This window comes from Palaemon carinicauda, chromosome 8 (assembly GCF_036898095.1).
Source record: "Palaemon carinicauda isolate YSFRI2023 chromosome 8, ASM3689809v2, whole genome shotgun sequence".
Taxonomy (NCBI): Eukaryota; Metazoa; Arthropoda; class Malacostraca; order Decapoda; family Palaemonidae; genus Palaemon; species Palaemon carinicauda.
The window spans coordinates 11973222-11999428 of record NC_090732.1 but is presented as its reverse complement, the minus strand read 5'-3'; the positions used below and the strand labels follow the sequence as shown (position 1 = coordinate 11999428).

Genomic DNA, 26207 nt, shown 5'->3' with positions numbered 1-26207 from the left:
CTGTCAGGAGGTCTTCACTCTTCTTTTCTTTCTCTTTCAGGAAGTGAATGCATGTTGTTGATTGTTTTGGTGATGGATTTAAAGCAAGGAATTCAAATTTTCTAGCAAAGGGTGGACGTTGCAGCTGACTTGTGTAAACCAGCGATGGATCCACACACTCGCTGTCCTTTTCTGAAGTGGGCATGATTATTTGCAATCATCCTGTGTAGTGGCAAGGTTATGCCTTGAGGTAGAGGAAGGGAGGTAAGCCTTTTCCTGGGACTATCATGGCAATGACCAAGAAGATACTGAAGAAATGTTTTGCTTCTTTTATCTCGTCATTGAGTCCATGTGCTACGACCACATTTATACTGTACATGTCCCTCTGGGGAGTATGTGTCAGAAGCATTGAGTCCTCAGATCTACATTGGTGGGCTTTTTAAGTTCTGGATGTGGAACCCCTTCGAAGGTTGAAGACTCTTGTCCATTTTCTGTGCATACTGTTGGTAATGAGTTTGACCTAAGAAATCAGGCCTCCTTATGTCTTTCAGGTAGGCCATCTCTGAGTTTGTTGAGGGAAATAGTAGCTAAGGTTACTTTTCCCCTGGTGTCCTGAGTGCCAGTGTCTCACATGGTGATGCCAGTCATGAAAAGCGTGGTTGTATTCCCAGTGTCAGTGAACCAGGTAATGACCCAAAAGGTCTTTAAAGTAACACATGTTCCAGCAGGAAAATCTTTGCCACCTATAGGTGTCATGCCTAAGATTGGGTATAAGTCAGCCCCAGGGCTGAAAGTGTGTGTGGCCCCAGTGCCAGGTGCTACATTACCTCTGACCCTGTCACCCCTGTGCTAGCCACGCTTTACCTATGTCTGTCATCCTAATTCATGTCCCTTGGGTTGCAGGACCTGTAACCCCACCTCTCTGTGTGCCCGTTAAGCCACTCCTATCTGTGTCCCGGCCCCCTGTGAATGTGCGCAGCCCTTCCTCTATGACAGTGTTTTCCATTGTTGTGTTTCTGTTGAAGCAACTTGAATGGTTTCTTCACTCAGAGGAGTTTCGTCGTTGTTAGTTGCTCAAACCTCGACTGCTTTGCTTGCTGAGAATGGCGTGAGGGTTGGAAAAGGGAGAAACCTGCCCTTTCTTCCTCGGACTCCTCTTTTTCTCATCCTCCTCTTTGACCTCCAGCTCCAATTCTGATGCTTCTTTTAAGAAGAAGAGAAAGAGGTCAAAGAAATCAAGGAAGGCCAGCCATAGTCGTAAGGAAAAGTATTGTTGGGGCGATGGATGACACCTAGGGCTGTTCAGTGAACCCATGTCATGGCTCAGGCCTTGCTGGCTATCCTGGTTGCCAGGTGGGACAGGATTGTAGGGCCTTGGCATTTTCTGTTCCCCTGTTGATGGAGGAGCTTTGCTGCCCTCTATAACCCTTCTTACCTGGACCTCTTCGCCCTCATCCCCCTTTCTTGAAACGTATTGACATGATGGTACCACTCAAGGCAGTCATGCATGCATACAGTGAAAGACCAAGAGACAGGGGCGGGTGGACCTTTTCCCTTTGCCTCATGGCACGGGGCTGTGGCCCCCCCCCCCCCCCAATCAGCAAGAGGGAGAATAAGCACTACTCCTTCCATCTCTCCACTGTTGTTGGTCTTTCCAAGTCTTTACTCCCTCATTACGTTCCGGTCCTTTGCTTCGGATAGAACGGTTGTATTCGTGTAGGGGCCATCAATAAATCACTGTAGTAACCTGCCGCAGCCTCTACCCAGGCTGGGTGTAAGGGTCATCAGGATTCGTCTGCACCTAAGGCACATGACCTGGACCAGTACCGACGAAGGTGGAAAGTCACGATTCAGGGCGTTCCTTCATGGACATCCTTGCACTTATTCGTGAGGGCAATAGACTGGGGAAGGCGATCTTAACACTGCCTTCAGGGAAAATCTTGGTCACTGATTGCCACTTTGGTGCCCCTCAAAAGCTGAGGCCATCCTTGGTGCTTCCTTGGTCAGATCTGGTTGGTTTGCCCCTGGATCAAGTTGGCGATCAGATCTTGGGATCTGAGAACTCTAATGAGTCAAGCTGGTCAAACAAGTAATTGCGCCCTTCCGTCCACTATCAAGGCAGTGAAGGTGCCATGCACCAGAACATGCTGCATATCTTTGCAGGTTGACTCATCGGAAGTGACTCAAAGCAGAAGTTATGTCCTCGGCTTATTGAGTCGGTGGCCATGGAATTATCTGCTATAGCCTCCCTCCAAACTGTCTCTTGGTCTGCCCAGTGGTCAGCTGCAGTGCCGTACTTCACAAAGTTAATGGGACTGTGAACCCCAGAGTTTTTGTTGAAGTACAAGTCTTGGGCTGACTGGTGGGAAGACAATTATCTTCCTGTAACACCAGTCAGCAAAGTTGTAGGTCAACTGGGTTTTGAAGAGAAGGGATACTTTGGTTTCCCTTTTTCAAAACAATTATGCCCAGAATTACCTGTCTCCTCGAAATTCGCCAGTGTGGAAGGCAACATCTCTTTTTCCAAGGAGTAGCATGCAGGCGGCTGTCAGAGAAGTGTATGACTGCTTCGTGGGACTCATTGATCCAGCGTGCAGTCTGCTTCAAGGGCCCTGGCCCTTCAAAGGGAACTGCTGCTAAACCTTTATGTTTGCCCATGCTGATGGGATCGGGTGTAAGGACAAGCCCTGGGACCATTCTTTGACCCCAATTGGGACTGCCCACAATTTCTTACAGAAAAGGGTCTGTGCCTGCACAGCCCTTTGGAGCCACACAAACCTGGTTCTTTCAGGAATTGTGGCAGCAGGAAGAAGGGAGAGAGAGGGAACTCTGATGTCGGCAATCCCTCTCTCTCTCGTTACTAAGAGTAAGGGGATGCCTGTCTTACCATTGTGCCACCTGACAGAGATACAGGGCCAAATAAGTATCATTATGCAAATTTGTAATGTTTCATGTAAATGATTTTGATAATAGATTATTTAAGCTTATGTATTCTTGGCATGTTTTTAGGCAGTCTCAGTTAAATGTTCCCATTTTTAAAGAATATAAACCTTTATTTCCCAAGTATTGATGTTCTGATAAAATGATAGAAAATTAACCTATTTGCCATTCATGCAATTAGATATTCCTCATTTGTTCTAACTCTGCAAAAATTGAATGTCAAAGTAAAACTTCTATAAATCTAAGCATTCAAAAAAATTTTCAAAGGAATTTTAATATATTACATTGAGATATAATTGACAAAAATATTACAGCTGTATGATTTTTAGCAGATTCAGTTCTCATCATTTCATTTACCCGTCACTTTACGTTGCTATTTTTGCCTTTTTTGCTGCATAATTTGCTTCAGTTTCTTTTGTTTTGTTTTTAGTGTTTTAGTTACTGATTAGCTTTTTTTTGCATTGATCATTCTCTCTCTCTCTCTAATAGATGATTTTTCCGTACAAATTCTTTCACCCTTACAGTATGATTTAATCCTATTTTATGCTTTTTTTCATTTACAAAATAATCTTGCGATTATATTTGTTATATTTGTACTAGATTATTTTGTATGTGAATATAGATATGAAACCTGATTCAAGTAGAACTGTATAGTAGAGATATTTCATGTGATATGTATTATGTACTGTATAGTAAAACCTGCATGTTTTCTATACTTATCAGCCCTGTATATGATGCAATGACAAAGTGGAAATGAAAGTGTGCAGATGAGTGATTAGACTGAATTGTTTGATGGATTATAAGTAATGCAAGTATTTTGTATTGCATGAAAGGATACTTTAACCTTGTGATTTTTTTTAGTGTAAATCTAAAAGCTGACTAGTATTATGTTTATCTTAACATATGTTCAAGTGATGTGATATTCATAGCAAGTACTTTTCTTTCGTAAGGTCTGCCCATTTTTATACATTATGGGGCACAAATGAGAAAAACCGTAGAAACTGTAATACACAGATCTTTTTCAAGAATATAAAATGTCTTATTTAAATAATTAAGGCAACTTGATACTTTTATGACCAGATCAAAAGTAGTGATTTTGGTGTGTGATTATAAACATTATTAAAATTATTCCTATTTGATAAATGACAAATTTTGTGGAATAATAAATCTTGAAAAAAAAACGTTGTAAGAGTTCAAACTCATTATTTTTTAGGATATTCAAATTAGAAATGGCACCAAAGTGAAATCATTTTATCTTTAAACTGGTCACAGTTTTTGACATTTTAGTACTCCATAAACTACTCACATGAATTAATCCTTCTATGCAGTGTTTTGATCAAGAATGGCAGTTAAATTTATCTTATGTAGATTGGAAACAATAGCCTAATAAGAATGTACTTTACCCAGTTATATTTAGTTCAAATTTTGTAGAAGAATTACAATTATTTTTTATGAAGTCTATGTCGTTTATTTAGTTTCTTGAAGCAATATGTATTAGGTTTAAAGAGATGTCTTCTCCAGACTTCTCTATATTATCTTGTGAGGGTTGCAACGTTAAGGAATTTATTTCTGGTTAATTATGATCATCATTCCCTTTGTGTCACATGCTGGGACAAGAGTGGAATTTGAACAACTGCTGTGAAGAATTTAATTCCCTCTCACTCCTCATATGAATGAATATCTTCAGTTAGTAGCTGTTTACATAAAAGATTGACGTCATAAAAGGAAATTGTCTTTTATTTCAGTGGAAAAAACAGAGAAGAGTTGGCAAGTTATTTACTGTGGAAGTGGGATTGCTGATGCCATACCACTTATTACCACAATTAATGGAAGTGATAGTAATGAGCTTCATAAACTTTTTACTGAGCTTTCTTCATTTGTGCAAACTCAAAAGATAAATGAACCATCGTGCAAAGAAGGTGGTCCTAGCCTAACCTACCTAGATTCAAATCATATATAAACTCGTCAAATTGTGCCTGTCGGTTCAGGGGTACCATACAGTAAGGGTTTTGTTGGTACACGGGGCATTTAAGAGTCAATAGCCTTTCCTCGAGCCTCGCTCTCTCAAATTACTTCAGGTCCTACTTTCGTAAAACTCTTGCATTTTCGTGATCCGGTCAGCTCAACCTCTTTCTGTCATTGTACCAGCATTTAATGTTCCTACTCTTTGATCTTGAGCTCGCTTTTTCAACTGCTCACGCTTATGATGCAGCAGCTCTTGGATATCCGCAGAGTTAGGGTGACATATATGTGGGTCACTTCCAGGTGACAACCTTGCCATTTTCTCATTTCCTTTAAAGACTCATTGCATAAAAGTTTTGGCAGATTTTGCGGACTGATGCCTTTCCTGACTTTAACCCTTATTTATCCAGACTTTGGACTGGCACTAAGTTATGGGCTGGCTTGCCTTCTCAATGGCTAGGTTAGGTAGAAAGTTGATCATTAGAAATTTTTTCTATTTACAATAGGTCTATGATTATTGAATTTGCTTGAGTGAATTTGGTATTGTCATTTTTTACTGATGTTGCTAGTTATATAATAATTTGAAGTCTAATATTTTTTACACCTGTTTGTAGACAAGCATTCCAATAAGAAGAGAAATATCAATCTGAGACACTGAAGAGAAATTTATGAAACTTTTATTCATTCTTCATAGAAATATAGATTCATAGGTAATGAAAGTATTCTTGCCAGTTTTGCAGACAACAATGTTGTGTCAACTTTTATTACAATACTGATTAGTAATTTCTAATCAGCAATAAATTTAAAGATATTCATATTGAAGGGTATGGAGTAGGAAAATGTCCTATACACAACCTGGCATGATATATAAAGGACAGCTATAAATGTTCAGGATAAAAAAGCAACTGAAGTTTTATTGGAAAATTTTTATTTATTATAATGCTATAGGTGAAAATTGAGAATGGTTTAGGGATAAGGCCTGTGTGATTATATCACAGCGTGAAATTTTTGTGAGGGATAGGTTGTGCACCAACTCTTTTCAAATGTACCATACTCATAAGAGTAGCAATGTACATTTGTTTTAATGGTTTTATATGATTTCTATTTTTTGTTACTATAGTAGAGTATTTGTAAATTTCACTTGTATGCACTGTAATATAATTGTTTGTTTTCTTAAACATCCTGCTTGCAACCTTTGGCTTGATATTTACGTGAATCAAGTTTGTGTTTCATTTGACAGTGTGATAATGTTCCTTTTGTATATAACTTACTCTAAATGGGTAAGTAGAATATTACTCTTATATGAAGTAGAATAACGTTTTAATTTCTGTTATGGTAGTTTGCTTTATATTTTTATTTCTGTTGTTAGAATTCTAATTTAAAATTATTGCTTTACAACATTGATTATTATTGTATTTAAGTTGCTCCAATAATTTCATGTGTTAAAAAGAAATTTTTAAATTTATCACCTAAAGGGGTATTTCATGTACAATTTTCGAAGAGTTTTTTACTTGTACATTTATTGAAGAAATTTTTATTTCACTCCAGTTAATTCTAGAGTTTCTTGAACTTTTTTTTGCAATTAGGTTCTCTTTCTGATGTTGTCGGACGTGTTACAATGGACGACAAGCATGAAGAGCATCGCCAAAGAATTCGTACACACTTGACTACAAATAGTGCTGACCACATGGTGGCCGGCCTCCGAGGTTTAGGTTTCGGACTGTATGGTGGATTGACAAGTATCATTTCACAGACTTACAAAGGAGCTTCAGAGGAAGGCATACCTGTGAGTGTTTATTTTCTTAAGGAATTTTATAAACCTTTAACATGCAAATTTGAATAAATTTGACTAATATTTTCAGGGTCAGTATTTCATATGTAGGAAGGTCTAGGTAACAAAAAGGCTGAGAATGAACTAATGCCATAATTGACTAGATCTTTGGTCAAAATAAATGCATAATAACCAAGAAGCTTTGTAAAAGTATAAATTTGAGGGGACCTTGTAAAATAACTCTTTAAAAATATTAAGTAAAATGGAGAAAAGAGGGTTTGAAAACTGATGGAAAACAAGATGTGAACATTTATAAAACTTAACTTCAATTTGACGTTTGCAAGGTGTTTTTTCTTATCTCATTCTAGTAAATTAAAATCTTATCCCTCTTGCTGAGGAATTGATTATGATACCTTACCAAATACTGTGAGCTTTAATCAGAATGGTGACCATCTTATAGTAAAATGGAAGATGTACAGAAGGTGGGCATGTATTTGAGTCTGAGAGAACCTTCTGTATTCGATATTCCTTCTTATTCCTTTCAATATTACATGCATTTCAGGTAGCATTTATTCATGATCATCTGCTTATTGTTTTCATTAAAAACATAAATTACTGAAAACTTTAGTATAAATGATTTCTTTCAAGTCCTATGAAAAGGACAGTCTTTTTGCAAACACATGAATTTAAAAAAGAAAAAAAAAAGTTTTCAGTAACAAAAATAGGCATCTTTCAAATTAAATTCTATATAAAAAGGTAGAATTAATTCCTTGTTTTTTATTATTTGAACATACAACCTGGGATTTTTGTGTTTTTCAGTCAAAAGATGAATGACTACAACCTTTATGAAAAATGAAATAAAAATTTCAGGTGATGTGTGTAAAGCCCTTTGTTCTTGTGGTTCATTCTTTCGTAGGTGGTAGCTTTGGCCACAGGAAATTGTGTTCGCTCTGTTTTTAATACTTACTAAATTTCATGAAATTAATACTTATTAAAAAATTCCTTGAGAGATTTTACCTACCTACTCAATTAAGGGGGCCCATAGTTGTTGTGACGATTTTCACTCGACTAAAGAGTAATGAAGTGTCACAATAGAACACCTTCTAACATCCGAGGTGCGTCTGACAGTTGCAATGACTCGTGGTAGAGAAGGAAAGGGTTTTGCATTTGGCGTCACCTGGTATCTAATAATCTACAATAAGGGCAGAAGGTTTTTTTTTATTAGATCACTTACAGGAAGCTCTTACATCAAAGAGTGAACAAACTTTTAACTGTTTTTTTTGTTTCAGCTATTATACTTATTTTCATGGTTTTCAGGGTTTCATATCTGGATTTGCAAAGGGAATGGTTGGAACTGTAACCAAACCAGCTATTGGATTTCTAGATCTAGCCAGTAGCACTTCACTTGCTGTCCGTGATACCAGTAAAAAGTGAGTACTGTAATTTGAAAGAATTTATTCCCTTTTAATATATATTTACTAGTGAAAATTAATACTGTACATTTGTAGGTAAGGATTGTTTCTCACTCCGTAATGATTAGATATGAGATGATGAATGCGTTTTTATCAGTTATTCAGTGTAGCTAATGTATTTTGAATAGTTGAAATATCATAGTGAGAAGAGATATAAATTTTAAGAATCGTGTCTTAGTATCTAATTGTATGCCAAGTAGACTACTAATCAGCCAAAGTCATCTTATCCAGCTGAAGGGCAAACCTAGGAAAGACCAAGAACCAAAACTATTACATTCTTGTTGGTTCTTTCTGTCAGATATTGAAATGGCAGAAAAAGGCTTCCTATTATAAAACAAATATCAGAGGTTTAAGTCCTTAAAATGAAAGGAAATAATGGTAGCTAGAAAATAATGATATTTAAATTATTTATAATTTTCATACAAACCCTTCCAAGAAGAAATAGATCATATGTGTTTCTCAAAAGTAAATTTACAATCAAGAACCACACCTTAAATTTTAAAGATGTATATAGTTAAAGAAATATTATCAATGCAAGGATCTTAATGTTGAGGAACCACTGTACTCAACTTACAATCATATTTTTGAGTTTTTTAGGGTTAAACTTTATTTCCCCCCCTCCCCCCAAATGAACCCTGCATTAATTGTAGCTAGATCTGTATTAAGGGATTCAGCAACCTTAGGAGATATTGATGCAAAGAGCTTGTTTTCTAGCCAAACCACATACCATGTGTATATACTGTAGTGTGAAAAGTAATGGGCCAAGAACACTAGCCTAAGGAACACCTGATATTACATACAGTACCTATATTTACTCACTAGCCTGAGGAACACCAGATATTATATTTTTCTATTTACTTTAGTGCCCATCAACAACTACATTTTGTAATCTGTTACTTAAAAATACAATAATGGTGCTAAGAAAACACCCACTTACTCCCAACTGAATACAAGGGCCTCATAATTAACATGGTCATAGGCAGCACCAAAATGAAGGCCAGTCATATAAAATTCCGGACCACAATCAAGGGATTTCTGTTAAGCATTTGGAATTTTAAGAAGGACATCATATGCTCCAAGGCCCCTGCAAAAGCCAAACTATAAACTAGGGAACAGATTATTACCTTCAGTATACCTATTTAAATGTTTGTTCAATAGTCATTCAAAAACTTTAGATAATATGGGAGTTATCGAAATTGGGTAGTATTCAGCAGAGCTAGAGCTACCACAAACCAATTGACTAATGGAGTAGCATTACCAATTGTCCAGCAATTGCAAAAATGTCCTCTTGCTAACCTGCAAAAGATAACAGATGTCTTAGGAGCTAGGAAATCAGCTGTCTTTATAAAAAACAAAGGGAAAATACCATTTGGGTCAACACCTCCATAAGCATCAAGGTCCATCAAGTGCCAGTATGAAGATAAGTGCCAGACACTGTAGACAACACACATTACTTGCAGGTGATATAAAGAGCCTTTATTCAGGACTCAGCACACTCAAACAGACCTCAACCTAGCACACAAAAGTTTAACAACAGAATGACGACTATAGAGTGCATGGCGAGTAGTAAAATATATATGCACTAGCGCAACTTCTTTTTCCCTTTGAAATATATACAGTTCTTTTTGCATAGAATTTTTAGTTATAATTGAGAATAGATAATGTAAGTGAAAATTACATTACCATATGCACAAATAGCATGCAAAATGCCTATGTGTACTTTGGTTCAAAACATTTTTAAATGTCATTCTTTTTAAACTTTCCAAAGATAATACATCATAGAAAATACAACAAAATATAAAAAGTACACTGCACCATCTGTCACCATTCACCTATCTCTTGTTTATGTCAATCTAGGAATGATGCGTCCTTTACAGTTCACAGGACACAAAAGTGCCATTATTGGATAGACTTTTCTCAGGTGCCTGGGGATTTACATACCATCAGGTAATAGACCAACCCCTGAAACCAAGGAATTATTTTACCCCAAACACTCACAACTTAGCACAGTACTCATCCAAGTTTTTAAGTGGACTTCAGGTGGAACATCAAAGAGTAACATTGGCTCAACTTTATCCATGGAGTCACTTCCTAACTCTCACCGATCAGAATATCAGAATGATCTTGGGTTGAATGATTAATTAGTAACTCAGCTGTGGCCAACACTTCAGGAATCTCTGGTGGAGCAGGTGATGCAGCACAAACATCATCCAGTTCTTCGTCTGAAGAACACTGGTATGAATCACTGCCAGAAACCACAGTTTTGTTGGGCGCAGACATGGTGGAAACTTTGTAACAATCCGTGGTGTGAACGCTGTGTGATTTACAGTGCAGCTGAGACCCGTAGACTTTTTTTATACCACACCAACCACTTGACACAGACACAGCTAAGTATCTGTGTATCAGCCTCACAAGATTTCCACAGAGTCTCACAGCGCTCATCTGCGACTAACGCTGAACACATAAACGACGAAATGCATTCATGCACTACCAAGATCATTTGGTGTTCTCACTTTATAATGTCACTTTATAATGTGTTTCTGAAGTTTGTTATTGGAGATAGTGTGTCACCTTCTTCAGCAAGTCATATTGGTGACAGCTGTTGGTAATACGTGCAGATGTGCGATCCATATCCAACTAAAAAAATGGCATCGCATGACTAATCGAAATTCATTGTTTGACAGATGGTATAATCAAATATGTATTGCTGTTAAAGAGTCCATCGAGGACTTTGAGGGGGACCACTATGCACTCACGCGACGACTGGAACACATCGTCACTGCGAACATCAAGGAGACTGTCCTTCGCTATTATGACCAAATTCACATACCACTTGCCATTATTTATGTTAGTCAACTTCTTTGATGGGCTGGTTCTTTGGACAAGATGAGCTCGGGTGCATCTAAGGTCATGACAGTTGAACTGTTAAGATTGCCATGCAGAGCAGTTCGTGAATGGGAACTCTACGTCTCCAAAAATTATTTGATCCACGTTAGACACCCTAACTTCACAGTTGTCACAGTCAGGTGCTTTGCAGCTGACAAAGTACAAGGGAACGATGTTAGAATCTTTCAGATGGTGAAGAGAAGCCTGGAAACGGGTAACAGGCAGACAGGAAAGTAGAAACTCTTGGATTAACCGAGAACTAGACAGACCCATCAGTCACGATCCACAGTATATCTTCTGGGTGTGGGAGAATGATGGTACGGTTGAAAGACAAAGGTTTCAGTGCTGACCAAAACACGTCAAAGTCTCCATTCAGTTGATTTTGTCTTCACTTGAGCAACCAGCCACAGCATTTTCTAAAGCAGAAAGTAGCTTTGAGCATCCCTGCATTATACACGCTAAGAACTTGTATACACTTTTGATGGATTGTAGGGAGATACTTTTTTGGGAGGGAAACACATTGTTAAAGTTGAAATATGATGTGGACTGGAAGGAAGTGAACCCTGGTACCATACCCAACCGAGCACATTGACTGTTGATGGACTGATGACAGTCTTTAGCAGGTAATTTTAGATATTTTGGTTTGTAGGGCCATCAAAAGCCATTCTCATTTGGCTAACAGTTCATTTAGCTTGTTAATGCTACAGTAGATGTCATTGGTGTGCTTTGCAACTACACCTTCTCATAAATCTCCTAGAACTCTCGGCAGGACAGTTTTAGGCGAATATCCTCTCCATTGCCAGTTTTTAAATAAGGGAAATTGATAATTTTCATGCTTCCTCATTATACTATAAACATATCATTACTGTACTTTTGGTGTAATATATATTCATGTATATGGTATTTTCACTCAAGTAATTGTATTTACAGTATGTTCATGTCAGTGAGTGGAAGCTGCACTAGATTGAATGAACAGCTGACAATGTCCTGTAGTCTTATTTAAGTACCCAAAGACTATAAAGAAGAATTTCTGTTTTTACCCTTTTTCCTGAATGAAGTACATGGAAATATTAGGAAATTATATTTGGTAATGTCAGCCCTAGGAAAAAATCAAAAGTATCAATTAAGTCATTGTTAAGGTAATTTGTCACAAAAGTACTGAAACACTTAGTTTTGTAAGTTTTAGTGTGAGGGACCATTGCAATCCACATCAAAATTTATTGGCCAGCTTAAAGAATGAAGTTTCAACTTTGATCAAAGATTGTGTTTTTTTGAAATTTTTTGTAGTACATCATGTTAATACAGTACTGTATAGTGAATTTTATGTTAATTTATTTTGAAAGTTCATAGTTATTAGTGTTAAGGTCTCATTTCTTATCCAAGAATGCTATTAAAAAATGGCTGAAAGCTGTATGGAGGGGTTTGATTTCTACGTAATTGATGTTTGAACATTTTTGCATCCTGAGATAGTTTTTTTCTTTCTTGAAATCTTTTAACTGTGACTAGGGGCCAGCCATGTACAGCATATGCAATTATTTACTTGATAATGACAAATATTGATTTATATTTTCTAATAACAATTTTTATTTTTTTTTTAATTTCCCATGGATAGTTTTGTATAGGTTTTAGCTCCACAGTATCTTCATTGATCAATTGAATCTTGTTCATTTGTTAAAATTTCTAGAAAAAGGCTGACTTGGTAACTTCTCTCTAGTATACCACATGAATTATGTTTCAGCCCTGCTCAGAAAATGCCTTCAAGAACACGTAAACCAAGACTGGTCATAGGACTTAATGGTATGATGCCTCGATATTCTGCAAGTCAAGCAGCAGGCCAGGAGCTCTTGTTGTCCTTCAACCATGGTGGAGGTGAAATGTAAGTAGTCATGTGATGCAAGTATTTTATTCCTACTGAATATTTTACAAAAAAAAAAAAAGAACTAGTATAAATCACATGGTTATATTTTACAGTGAATATATAGTCATGGGATTAGACTATCCGATAACTGTAAAGACATTGATATTTCTATGGTAAGCTGATATAATCATTTCAAAGATACTGTAATTTGAGAAAATTGAAAATGTTTTATAGAACTCTTTGGGTTGTCAACTTCATATACTAGTTTACTGAAGTTTACATAATAACAGATTAATATACAGATTTACAGTACCAACATGCAAAGATAAATCATTGTCATGAAAGTATTCATTATGGAACTTGAAAGAAAAAACTTTGATAGTTTCTTAGTGCTGAAAAACTACCTAAATCTTACCAAGTCAAATCCTGTCTGTAAAGATATGATTTCTTATTCACCTTAATTTTGCTCAGTTCTAACTTACTTTCTATATATATATATATATATATATATATATATATATATATATATATATATATATATATATATATATATATATATATATATATATGTCTTAGTGAAATTGTTTTTCATGGCATGGAATTAATTATGGGAATGGTTAATTTTAGGTTGTTAAAGAAAGGAAAGAAAATATAACTCCAGAAGATTAGTGGGAAGTAACCAAACACATTAGTTAATGAAGATTTTAATAGTTTGATGGAAAAAAAATGCCCAAATGTAGTCATTGATATACTATACTCTATGCAGTATATAAGTACTGTATTTTGTACTGTGCAAATTTGTATAGTTTCCTTTGAATAACACATTTATTGATATTTATGCTCTTTATTGGACAGTAAAAAAGGATGAAAGATACAAAAAAAAATAATTCTTCAATGATCCTTCCTGGTAATTCATAGAGGGCTGACTATCTCACTTCCATCTAGTTTTGAGTCTGCTTTAACCAGACTTGTGGGTTACGTATAGGAGTGTTGAGGGAGGACTACCTTAGCCTTACAAAATAGTCCCCATAATCCATCATACCAACGGCCTTTCCTTGTTACTTCCACAATCAGGAAAAGACCAATGTTTTGCAAGAATAGATATCTGCTTTGGTATTGAAAGGAGGAATTGAAGTTCTATTTCACTCTTGGGATTTTAAAATATTCTGTTTCTGGTACGAACGGGGGATCTGTCTAATTCGGTACCTGGACGACTGGTTACTCCTTTCTTCCTCAAAGGAAGTCTTGAAGCAACAAGGCACGGAGCTTCTTCATCTTTGCAAAACTCTGGGCATCACCGTCAATCTGGAGAAGTCTCATCTGTCCCCAACCAACAAGAAGACGTACTTGGGGATAGTCCTGGATTCCTTACTAGTCAAGGCGTTTCCATCAGTAGACAGGCTGACCAATCTGGACCAAGTTCTCCGTCCCTTCCTGGAGGGTCAACCCAGAAGAGCAAAGAATTGGCAGAGGTTGATAGGACACCTAGTGTCCTTAGAGAAACTGGTCCCCCAAGGAAGACGGAATCTCAGGAGCATCCAGTGGAACTTAAAGGATCGGTGGGATCAGAGAAGTTCCCCAGACGTGATTGTGCCAGTTCTACTGGAGACCAAACAGGCCCTGGAATGGTGGCAAGATCGAGCGAACACTCTGAAAGGGATGCCACTGTCCTCCGGACCTCCAGAGCTTCTGCTCTTCACAGACGCATCAAAAAAAGGGTGGGGAGCCCACCTTCTGGGAAAAGCAGCGAGAGGCAGTTGGACAGAAAAAGAGAAGGCTCTCCACATCAATGTTCTGGAGATGAGAGCGGTTCAGGAAGCCTGTCTACACTTCAGTCAATTTCTAAAAGGAAACTCAGTGGCGTTAATGTCGGACAATGCCACAGTAGTGGCATACATAAAGAAGGAAGGAGGGTTGAAGTCGAAGGAGTTGTGCATTCTCGCCTTGCAAGTCCTGAAATGGGCAGAAGAGGAACAAGTCAGACTGTCGGCGAGATTCATTCCGGGAAAGAAAAACGTTCTAGCCGACGGCCTCAGCAGGGTAGGCCAAGTAGTGGGGACAGAATGGTCTCTTCACCCCGAAGTAGCAAGATTCATCATCCGAATGTGGGGTTCTCCGGTAATGGATCTCTTCGCGACGAGGCTGAACGCGCAACTTCCCGTATTCTGTTCTCCTATCCCAGACCCAAAGGCGGCATTGGAGGACGCCTTTCAGCACAAGTGGGACAATCTGAACGTGTACGCCTTTCCTCCTTTCGCTCTGATCAGGCAGGTTCTCAACAGAGTAAGGACAGCCAACAACCTAAAGATGACTTTGGTAAAGCCTAGGTGGCCGGAGAGAGTGGTTCGCAGACCTAAAAGGTCTGGCAATTCTCCCTCTGTGGCCTCTTCCGGACAGACCAGACCTCCTGAGGCAGCCACACTTTCTGATGTTCCACGAGAACCCTCAATCCCTTCGTCTTCACGCCTGGAGGTTATCCAGCGCCTCCTGAAAAGACAAGGGTATTCAACCAAGACGGCTGTTAGAATTTCACGTTACCTGAGACAGTCTTCTACAGCAGTCTACCAAGCAAAATGGGCAGCTTTTATTAAATGGTGTGCTTCGAGGAAAATAAAGCCTTTAGAAGCATCAGTACCCGACATTGCAGATTTTCTCGTTCACCTCAGGGATGAGTTGGGCATGTTGATTCCAGCAGTAAAAGGGGTACGAGGAGCCGCCCATGGACAAGTTTTTCTCTTGAAAGGAATAGATTTAAGTTCTTCTAGACACATCTCGATGCTCATCAAGAGTTTTGAGCAGTCCTGTCCTCTCTCGTCTCCTAGGGTTCCGCAATGGGACCTGGCTAGAGTTCTAGATATGCTTAGTAAGCCTCCCTTCGAACCTTTGAAAGATATAGTGGTCAGGAATCTTACGCTTAAGGCGGTCTTCTTGTTAGCTTTGGCGTCAGCGAAGAGAGTAGGAGAAATTCATGGGTTGTCCTACGAGGTAGAACACTCAAAGGGTTGGAGAGATATCTCCTTTAAGTTTGTCCCCTCGTTTGTCGCCAAAACCCAGCAATTCCAAAATCAGATAATCGAGATGACTTAAAATTGTGTCCTGTCAGAGTTATAAGGAAATATCTAAGGAGGACGGCGAATCTCCGCCCAGGTATAAAGAATCTTTTTGTCTCCACAGGTACGACGAAAAAGAAAATTTCCAAAAACACTATTTCCTTTTGGCTCAGGCAAGTCATCATTCAAGCTTATTCTAGTGCAGGACTTTCAGTTCCAGGAAAGCCCAGGGCACATGACGTTAGAGGTATAAGTACCTCTCTAGCCTTTGAAAAGAACATGTCAGTAGCTCAGGTTCTTAAAGCAGGCACTTGGTCTAACCAGTCGACGTTCACGTCTCACTACCTCAAGGAATGTACGAGGAAGTCCTTAGATGGTTTTTCCATTGGGCCAGTCATTTCCGTGCTCCAACCGATTTAACGGCCCAAGCCCCAGGTTCAATTGTGAATATCAAAACCATTAGACACAGGTGATCTTTTCTATTTTCCCCTTGTCTTCTACTTTACTTTTTATCGCCTAGGGAGGTCTTAGCCAGTAGACCTGCACAACCCCCGTATATCCATACTTCAGCAAGCACATCATCAAGGAATTATGTAGGGTGAGTACTTTTTTCACTGGTAATGAGCTCTTTGTGTAGTTTATCCTACTTTCCAGTTGTTTGGGTCTTTAGTCAGGGAGGCAATCCCACCTCCTAAAGTGTAAGTCTCCTAAGAAAGTGTTTCGAGGTAAGTCTCTGTGTTTGAACAAATCACAAATTATTAGTAATTTGTATTTTTCCTAACATACTTACCGAGAAACACTTTCGGGTTATGGCCCTCCCTTCCTTCCCCCGGGTGCCTCACTGATCTTTAGTATTGTTACTTTCATAGAACTTACTGGAGATCACGACCCAAGCGCACATGTGGCCTACCTCGGGTTTGCCCTCAGGGCACGTATCCTTCCGCTAGGTCTACCATTATAGAAAATGGGAGTAGGGTAAACTACACAAAACTCTGGTTGTTTGAGAGGAGGTTCCAGGTAACTCCTCCTAAGAAAGTGTTTCTCAGTAAGTATGTTAGGAAAAATACAATTTTAAATATTTAACTTAGCCGGTGAATATATAGCTGCAACTCTGTTGCTCGACAGACAAAAACTGTACAAAAAAACTCGCCAGCGATCGCTATACAGGTTGCGGGTGTGCCCATCAGCGCCATCTGTCGGCCAGATACCAAGCTCTATGTAAACAAAGACTCAATTTTCTCTCTGTCGACGTGTCAACAAGACGTACTTTACTCGCTGTTGCTAACTGGAGTTTTTCACATCATCTTTGGTGAAGTACTATATTCTGGTTTTGAGCTTTCGCTGTGCAGGGTTTTTCTTCAAATAAATCCTTGAACTCTTTTTTGTATCGGATTCTTTGTTGATGACTTAGATCGTTTTTTGGAATTTTCCCTTGACCAATTCAAAATGGCTGACCTTTCACAAGTTCCCAAGTTTAGAAAATGCAATGCTAGGGACTGTTCTAGGCGTCTTCCGAAGGCTTCTATCGACCCTCACACTGTTTGTTCCAATTGTCGGGGTAAAACCTGTCAATTGGAAGATCGGTGTGAGGAGTGCGTGGGTCTTTCGGAATTCGATTTTATCGAATTTGAAAAGTACACACGCAGGCTAGAGAGAGATAGAATTAGGAGAAGTTCTTCTAGGTCTATTGATGTTTCCTCTCCTCATGCCCCACAACCTATTCCTTCCCCTGTAGTGGTTGTTCCTAACCCCCCTCCTAGCACTCAGGAACCATCGATGGCTGACATGATGCGTGCCATCCATGCCCTGGGGGAGAGAGTTGAGTCCCTTGCAAGTGACCGCAATCAACTCATGGCGGATGTTAAGGAGCTTAAGTGCCAAAGTGCCGTGGGAAGTGATAAAGTGCCAAGTGAAAGTGTTGTGAACAGTGTTGCGCTTGAGGGTTCGTCTGTTCGTGCCTGTCGTCCTCCTAGTCCGGGACCTCTTGCAAGCTCCCAAGTCCAGGGGAGAAGCAATGTCGCACGACGCATGGGTTCGAGAGGCTTTAATCAGCGAACAGACGTTCCCTCCATGGTATCAGGCGTATCTCCCCAAGATCGCCCCTACCTACGTAAGACGAGAGAGCCCATTTATACCTCGTCGTCTGAAGGTGTTTCTCGTAAGAAACTTTGGACCAAGGTCTCACGACCTTTAAAACGTAAATCGGTCCCTTCAGGACAAGTCCAACGTCCCGGTTGTAGCCACTGGGTCAGTTCGGACTCGTTGCCGTCATCTGATGACTGCTCACCGCCTAAGAGAGGCAAAGCGGTACCGCTTCAGTCACTAACACCGTCTGTCGCCGCACCTGCTCCCGTAGACCCTAAATGGGCTTTGCTGCAAGACATGCAGTCCAAGCTTACGTCTTTGATGCAGGACTTTCATGCGGAGAAGGTTGCTACCGTACCTTCTAGCCAACAACCTTCCAAGCGATCGGTTGTGCGTCCTGTTGACGCTGAGGTAACCTTCTCGCGTCTACCAGTTGAGGTGGTCCCTCCACCGATGCGATCCAGTGTGGGTTGCCAGCCGCACGTTGACGTTAAGCGACGCACGGAGGTGGTTGTTGACGTTCAGGACGTTCAACAACCATCAGAGGTGACTTGTTTTGACGCGGTGCGTCAACCTCCGCAACCCGGTGTGGTTTCCACTGCTCAACCCAGTCGGTCTAGACAGTCTCGGGTGGACGCTGTGCGTCCTCGCGCTCCCATGGTTGTTGACAGTTCACAGACTGTGCAGCAGTTCCATGACGTTGCGTCCGGCTCCGTCACGCATGCACCAGTGCGACCGGACTCAGCGAACCAGACGTTGCCCACTCCGTTGCCGTTTCCTCATCAGTTTTCGGATGAGGAACTTTCTGATGAGGATGTTGCTGAACAACAAGACGATCAACAGTCAGAACTGGACGAGCCTAAGTCAACTCAACCATCTTTGGACTTTAGAAAAGTCTTGGCTGTATTCAAAGAGTTGTTTCCTGACCAGTTTATTTCTGTGGCTCCACGTTCTCCGCCGTCAGAGTTTGTATTAGGCATGCCTTCTACCGCACCTGCCTTTACTAGACTCGTCCTCGCACGCTCGTCTAAGAGAGCTTTGCGGCTGATAGGAGACTGGCTAGAGTCCAAGAAGAGTTTAGGGAAGACAGCATTTGCCTTTCCCCCATCTAAACTCTCTTCTAGATCGAGCGTCTGGTATGCCACGGGAGAAGTTCTCGGCTTGGGAGTTCCTGCCTCTGCCCAGGGCGACTTCTCAAGTCTTGTAGACTCTCCCCGCCGCCTTGCCATGAGACGCTCGAAGATTTGTTGGTCACCATCAGACCTGGACCACCTTATGAAAGGGATCTTTAGGGCTTTTGAAGTCTTTAACTTTTTAGACTGGTGCTTAGGAGCCCTGAGCAGGAAAATCTCTTCACCAGATAAAGATATTTCTGTGCTCATTATGTCCTGCATGGACAAGGCCGTCCGTGATGGGTCCAATGAGCTAGCTGCCTCATTCACGTCCGGAGTCCTGAAAAAGCGAGAGTCTCTCTGCTCGTTCCTGTCTGCTGGAGTTACACCATGCCAGAGATCTGAACTTCTCTTTGCTCCCCTTTCCAAGTGCCTGTTTCCAGAAGTCTTGGTAAAGGAAATTGCTGCTTCGTTAGTGCAGAAGGACACTCACGATCTAGTTGCGTCCTCAGCTCGCAAAGCTCCCCCTTTGCCTTCATCTTCCGCTAGACCGAGGATAGACACTCCAGCGTCTCGCTTTATTCCGCCCTTTCGTGGCAGAGCCTCCAGCAGAGGAGGTGCTCGTGCCGAAGGGAAGCGAGGGAAGAGGAAAGGATCCAAGTCCTCTAAGGGCAGAGTCTGACTGCCCGCAACTTCAGACAGCAGTGGGAGCCAGACTCAAGAACTTCTGGCAAGCCTGGGAGAGGAGAGGCGCAGATTCACAATCTGTGAAGTTACTCAGAGAGGGGTACAAAATTCCCTTTGTACGCAAACCCCCTCTAGCAACGTCTCCCATCGATCTCTCTCCCAGGTACAGAGAGGAAGAAAAGAGACTAGCCCTGAAACTGGAAGTGTCTCTTTTGCTAGAGAAGGGAGCGGTGGTCAAAGTCTCGGACCTTCAATCACCGGGATTCTACAACCGCCTCTTCCTAGTTTCAAAGAAGACAGGAGGGTGGAGACCGGTGCTTAGACGTCAGTGCTCTGAATGTCTTTGTCACAAAGACGAAGTTCTCCATGGAGACCACAAAGTCAGTCTTAGCAGCGGTCAGAAGGGAAGACTGGATGGTCTCGCTAGACCTAAGGGACGCCTACTTCCACGTCCCCATTCACTCAGACTCCCAACCTTTTCTGAGATTCGTTTTCGAAAATGTGATCTACCAGTTTCGGGCCCTGTGCTTTGGCCTAAGCACAGCTCCTCTCGTGTTTACGAGGCTAATGAGGAATGTGGCCAAATTCCTCCACTTATCGGACATCCGAGCCTCCCTTTATTTGGACGACTGGCTTCTCAGAGCCTCTTCCAGTCGTCGCTGTCTGAAGGATCTCAAGTGGACTCTAGATCTGACCAAGGAATTGGGACTCCTAGTCAATTTGGAAAAGTCGCAACTGGTCCCATCCCAAACTATTGTGTATTTAGGGATGGAGATTCACAGTCTAGCTTTTCGGGCTTTTCCGTCGGCCCCCAGAATAAGTCAAGCCCTGTTATTCATCCAGAACATGCTGAAGAAGGAACGCTGCTCAGTCAGGCTGTGGATGAGTCTGGTAGGGACGCTATCATCCCTGGAACAATTTGTGTCACTAGGAAGACTACACCTCCGTCCTCTTCAATACCATCTAGCTTTTCACTGGAAAAAGGACAAGACGCTAGAAGCGGTCTCGATCCCGATTTCCGAAAAGATAAAGTCTTGTCTGACTTGGTGGAAGGACAATATCAACCTAAGAGAGGGTCTTCCCCTGGCTGTTCAGACTCCCAACCACGTTCTCTTCTCGGACGCATTGGACGTGGGCTGGGGCGCGACACTAGACGGTCGGGAATGCTCAGGACTGTGGAACTCGAGTCAGAGGAGCATGCATATCAACTGCAAGCAGCTGTTGGCAGTACATCTGGCCTTGAAAAGCTTCGTCTCTCCTTCGAGGCAAAGTGGTGGAAGTAAACTCAGACAACACCACGGCCTTGGCGTACATCTCCAAACAAGGAGGTACCCACTCACTGACGTTGTACGAGATCGCAAGGGACCTGCTCATCTGGTCAAAAGGTCAAGACATCTCCCTAGTAACGAGGTTCATCCAAGGCAACTTGAATGTCATAGCAGATTGTCTCAGTCGGAAAGGGCAAGTAATTCCAACAGAATGGACCCTCCACAAGGATGTGTGCAAGAGACTTTGGGCCACTTGGGGCCAACCAACCATAGATCTCTTTGCAACCTCGCTGACCAAGAGGCTTCCAATCTATTGCTCCCCAGTCCCGGACCCAGCAGCAATACATATAGATGCATTCCTCCTAGATTGGTCACATCTGGATCTCTACGCATTCCCACCGTTCAAGATTGTCAACAAGGTACTGCAGAAGTTCGCCTCTCACGAAGGGACAAGGTTGACGTTAGTTGCTCCCCTCTGGCCCGCGAGAGAATGGTTCACCGAGGTACTTCGATGGCTAGTAGACGTTCCCAGAAGTCTTCCTCTAAGGGTGGACCTTCTACGTCAGCCTCACGTAAAGAAGGTACACCAAAGCCTCCTCGCTCTTCGTCTGACTGCCTTCAGACTATCGAAAGACTCTCGAGAGCTAGAGGCTTTTCGAAGGAGGCAGCCAGTGCGATTGCTAGAGCAAGGAGAGCGTCCACCATTAGAGTCTACCAGTCGAAGTGGGAAGTCTTCCGAGACTGGTGCAAGTCAGTTTCTGTATCCTCGACCAGTACCTCTGTAGCTCAAATAGCTTATTTTCTCTTATACCTGAGAAAAGGACGATCCCTTTCAGCTCCCACTATCAAGGGCTACAGAAGCATGTTGGCATCGGTCTTCCGGCATAGAGGCTTAGATCTTTCCAACAATAAAGATCTTCAAGACCTCCTTAAGTCTTTTGAGACCACCAAGGAGCGTCGTTTGGCTACCCCTGGATGGAATTTAGACGTAGTGCTAAGATTCCTCATGTCAGACAGGTTTGAGCCGTTACAATCAGCCTCCCTGAAAGATCTCACTCTAAAGACTCTTTTCCTGGTATGCTTAGCCTCAGCTAAAAGAGTCAGTGAGATTCATGCCTTCAGCAAGAACATCGGATTTTCGTCAGACAAAGCCACCTGTTCGCTGCAACTTGGTTTTCTAGCCAAAAATGAGCTGCCTTCTCGGCCTTGGCCTAAATCTTTCGATATTCCCAGCTTATCGGAGATCGTAGGCAATGAACTAGAAAGAGTCTTATGCCCTGTTAGAGCTCTTAAGTTCTATTTAAAGCGTACCAAACCTTTACGAGGCCAATCTGAAGCTTTATGGTGTTCAGCTAAGAAACCATCTTTGCCTATGTCAAAGAATGCTTTATCATACTTTATCAGATTGTTAATACGAGAAGCTCATTCACATCTGAGTGAGGAAGACCGAGCTTTGCTTAAGGTGAAGACGCACGAAGTTAGAGCTGTAGCAACTTCCGTGGCCTTTAAGCAAAATAGATCTCTGCGAAGTATAATGGACGCAACCTATTGGAGAAGCAAGTCAGTGTTCGCGTCTTTTTATCTAAAGGATGTCCAGTCTCTTTACGAGAACTGCTACACACTGGGACCATTCGTAGCAGCGAGTGCAGTAGTGGGTGAGGGCTCAACCACTACAATTCCCTAATTCCATATCCTTTTAATCTGTCTCTTGAAATGTTTTTAATGTTGTTTTTATGGGTTGTCCGGAAGGCTAAGAAGCCTTTTGCATCCTAGTTGATTTGGCGGGTGGTCAAAGTCATTTCTTGAGAGCGCCCAGATTAGGGGCTTGATGAGGTCCTGTTGTATGGGTTGCAGCCCTTGATACTTCAGCTCCTAGGGGTCTATCAGCATCCTAAGAGGATCGCGAGGCTCCGTAAGGAAGACGTACTTATAAGGCAGAGTAATCGTTCAAGTCGACTTCCTTACCAGGTACCTATTTATTTTGTTTTTGTTATTTTGATAACTTCTAAAATGAAATAAAAACTCTTAGCTCATAAAATGTAAACATATTTTACTGGTCTCTACCCACCATCCTGGGTGTGAATCAGCTATATATTCACCGGCTAAGTTAAATATTTAAAAATGATATTTTAATTATAAAATAAATTTTTGAATATACTTACCCGGTGAATATATAAATTAAATGACCCTCCCTTCCTCCCCAATAGAGACGCAGTGGGACGAGGAGAAAATTGAGTCTTTGTTTACATAGAGCTTGGTATCTGGCCGACAGATGGCGCTGATGGGCACACCCGCAACCTGTATAGCGATCGCTGGCGAGTTTTTTTGTACAGTTTTTGTCTGTCGAGCAACAGAGTTGCAGCTATATATTCACTGGGTAAATATATTCAAAAATTTATTTTATAATTAAAATATCATATTACTAATAATTTGTGATTTTCTGGTACCAAAGACTCCAGGAAGTTGGGAACCAGTTGCTAATGTTTCTCGTCTCATTAAGTTATAATCAAGTTCTCCATGGAGACCCATTCCTGGGTTCTAGCTGCAATTCTAAGGGGATATTAAATATTTTCAATCAAATAGCCTTTATTATTTTTATCAGTGACCGCTTATGTATAGGGACTGCAGAACTCCAGCACCCACTATTTACACTCTATGATATTGATGATATTCAATATAATGAGCCCTTTTTTTCTTTATACTTGTACATTATATATTCCCTAAGCTTAATGTCAATAGCCAATCCCTTCAGTTTATGGGAAAAATAAAAAAAAAAGTGTGTATAGAATTGTGCACTTCACAGTTCCTTTGATGCTGTGATTGACTGCTGTGCTCACATTCACATTTCTGAGATAGGAATCTGCATGCTAGGGAGAGAGATCATTGTGGCTTACCCAGTGCTGACCCCAGTATACTGGTGGAAGGTAGCATTTATATTTTACTCTACTTGTGTTGTGCTTAAAAAATGTGTTAAAGTGTTGAATGAATTAGATTATTATCCTGCTTTCAGTTTATGTATAAATTTTATTTTCATATTCTTGTTTCCTTTTACATAATATGAAAACAGTGGCTCAAAATTTTCAAAAGCAGCACCTTCATTAATATTAGATGCAAGCCAACACTGATTTTCATGTTCCGGCTCATGGTTTCTCTGAAGTACCATAGGTTTGTTTCAGAATAAGATTTATCAATGCAGTGGACTCTATTGCAGTTTGATTATGGTTGCTCAAGTATTCACGATTATAGCAAAGTATTTAAATCTTTTAGGAATAAATAAGCCTTCTTTATCTAGACGATTGGTTAGTGCTCAACAACAGTTGAGAGATTAGTAGGATTCCATCTCAATGAGTTCTTTATTTGGGAATGGGGAATGGCGATAGCATCAGTTCCTTTTTCCCTTTTCTATTGGAGAAAAGAATTCAGAACTCTGCTAATAGTCTAAATATTCATGAAATTGTTATCTTGTTTATGTAAACATTAGGTTTTGAAAGAAAGACACAGCACTGGGGTTCTTGACATTTGATCTCATTTTCAGACCTTTTAGATCTCTGAATGGTATGCTATTTATCTGAATATATAGTGAAGAAACTGTTGACAGCTTAATTTGTGTCCCTTGAGACCTGTACAATATGTAAAACTTTCGTATTTGATCACTCTCATTAGGTATTGAAACTCAGCATCAGACACTAGGATGTGGTATCATTAGGATTGTAATTAACTAACACACTATCATTATCTAATCCTGAAGTAAAACCGATCTTCCACCCCTTCAGAGCATTCTATCAAGGAAGAATAGTTCTCCTTTTGGTAAAAAAGAATTACTATACCAATGACTAGTCTTCTGAGAGTGGCAGAAGTAGGAAACTGTGAAGGTTCTTCCATAAACTTATTGAAACTAACTGTCAAGACATTGGTAGCTCCTAAGGTGACTTATGGGTGTCATCCTTTCCTAGAAATTTCTTTGTTTGTCTGGGTGAGAATAGTTTTTCACCTCGATATAAGTTTTCTCTGGTAGCCAATAGCTGTTGGGTGTGTGGGAATGTATAAGACTTCTAACTCCTTTTTTATTACCATTTTTAAATAATTTAACCATTAATGACACAGGCTTTTCACCTGTTACTCTTTGAGTTTCTTGTTGCATAGTGATACGAACATTGTGGCACCCTGTTTTGTCCAGTATGGTACATGACACAGGTTTTTGTTATATAGAGATTTCTACTGGTGTCAGTTATAACCATGAAGCTGTTTGTCCAGTTATGGATTATTTCCATACGGCTAGATTAAGACTAATCTAGAATAAGGGTTTGTGTGTAATGAACTTAGATGTATTAGAAATTATTCTTTCATAAAAATTTCATCTTTTACAGATTTCTTGGTTATGATGTCCTTCGTGAGGGTGAAGAAAATCTAAAAGTCTTGATTTCTAGTGATCAAGTAAGAGTTTTTAGTCAAAGTGATCCATCGCTTCCACCAATACCTGTACTAACAGTTTACTATAGGTAATGTTTGTAACATCTAATGAAGTTTACAGTCTTCTTCATACTGTACATATTTAGAAATCTCTTGTGAGAACTAAGAAATCTCTTATGATACTTATTAAAATACCAAACTTATACAGTGAAATTAATCATATATCCTGTGGAGTAAATTTTCCATATCTAGATTTTTCAGAATTTAAAATGAGAGTGGTTTTTCAAACTGATAAATGCTACCTAATAGAAACCTATAATTTTGTGCATTTGAAATAATTTCAGAGATCTTTACCAGTGTCGCGCACTTGTACTTGAAGTTGAGGGTTCATTAGATCGCAAGCATTACATTGAACTAACTTTGAAAGGAGACAAATCTGAGATTCAGGGCATACCAAGGTCCTCAGAATTAGCTTACAAGAGGCCAAAAGTACGATGCGATACTCAAGATATAGCTTGGCGGGTGAGTACAGCAAGATATTAGTTTCATGTTAACAGAGATATTTATTAGGAATGTAATTTGTTATGAATTCTTACTGTCATTATTATTATTATTATCTAAATTTATTGTTATTATCATCATCATTATTATTCTAAATGACGAAGCGTTCTTATGGAACAAAACTAAAACCTATTAAGGAAGGCTCTATAGTGAGTACATGCTGAAA

General features: G+C 40.3%; 1 protein-coding gene across 1 annotated transcript in view; it reads left to right on the top strand.

Annotated features, from left to right (window-relative positions):
* The window catches only part of Vps13D (vacuolar protein sorting 13D), a 390232-nt gene that overhangs the window by 348346 nt on the left and 15679 nt on the right, over positions 1-26207 (top strand). The window contains exons 73-77 of the mRNA XM_068377692.1: positions 6468-6667; positions 7970-8082; positions 12749-12886; positions 25438-25569; positions 25825-26002. Of these exons, the coding sequence (XP_068233793.1) occupies positions 6468-6667; positions 7970-8082; positions 12749-12886; positions 25438-25569; positions 25825-26002 (761 nt within the window). The remainder of the gene's footprint in view (positions 1-6467; positions 6668-7969; positions 8083-12748; positions 12887-25437; positions 25570-25824; positions 26003-26207) is intronic.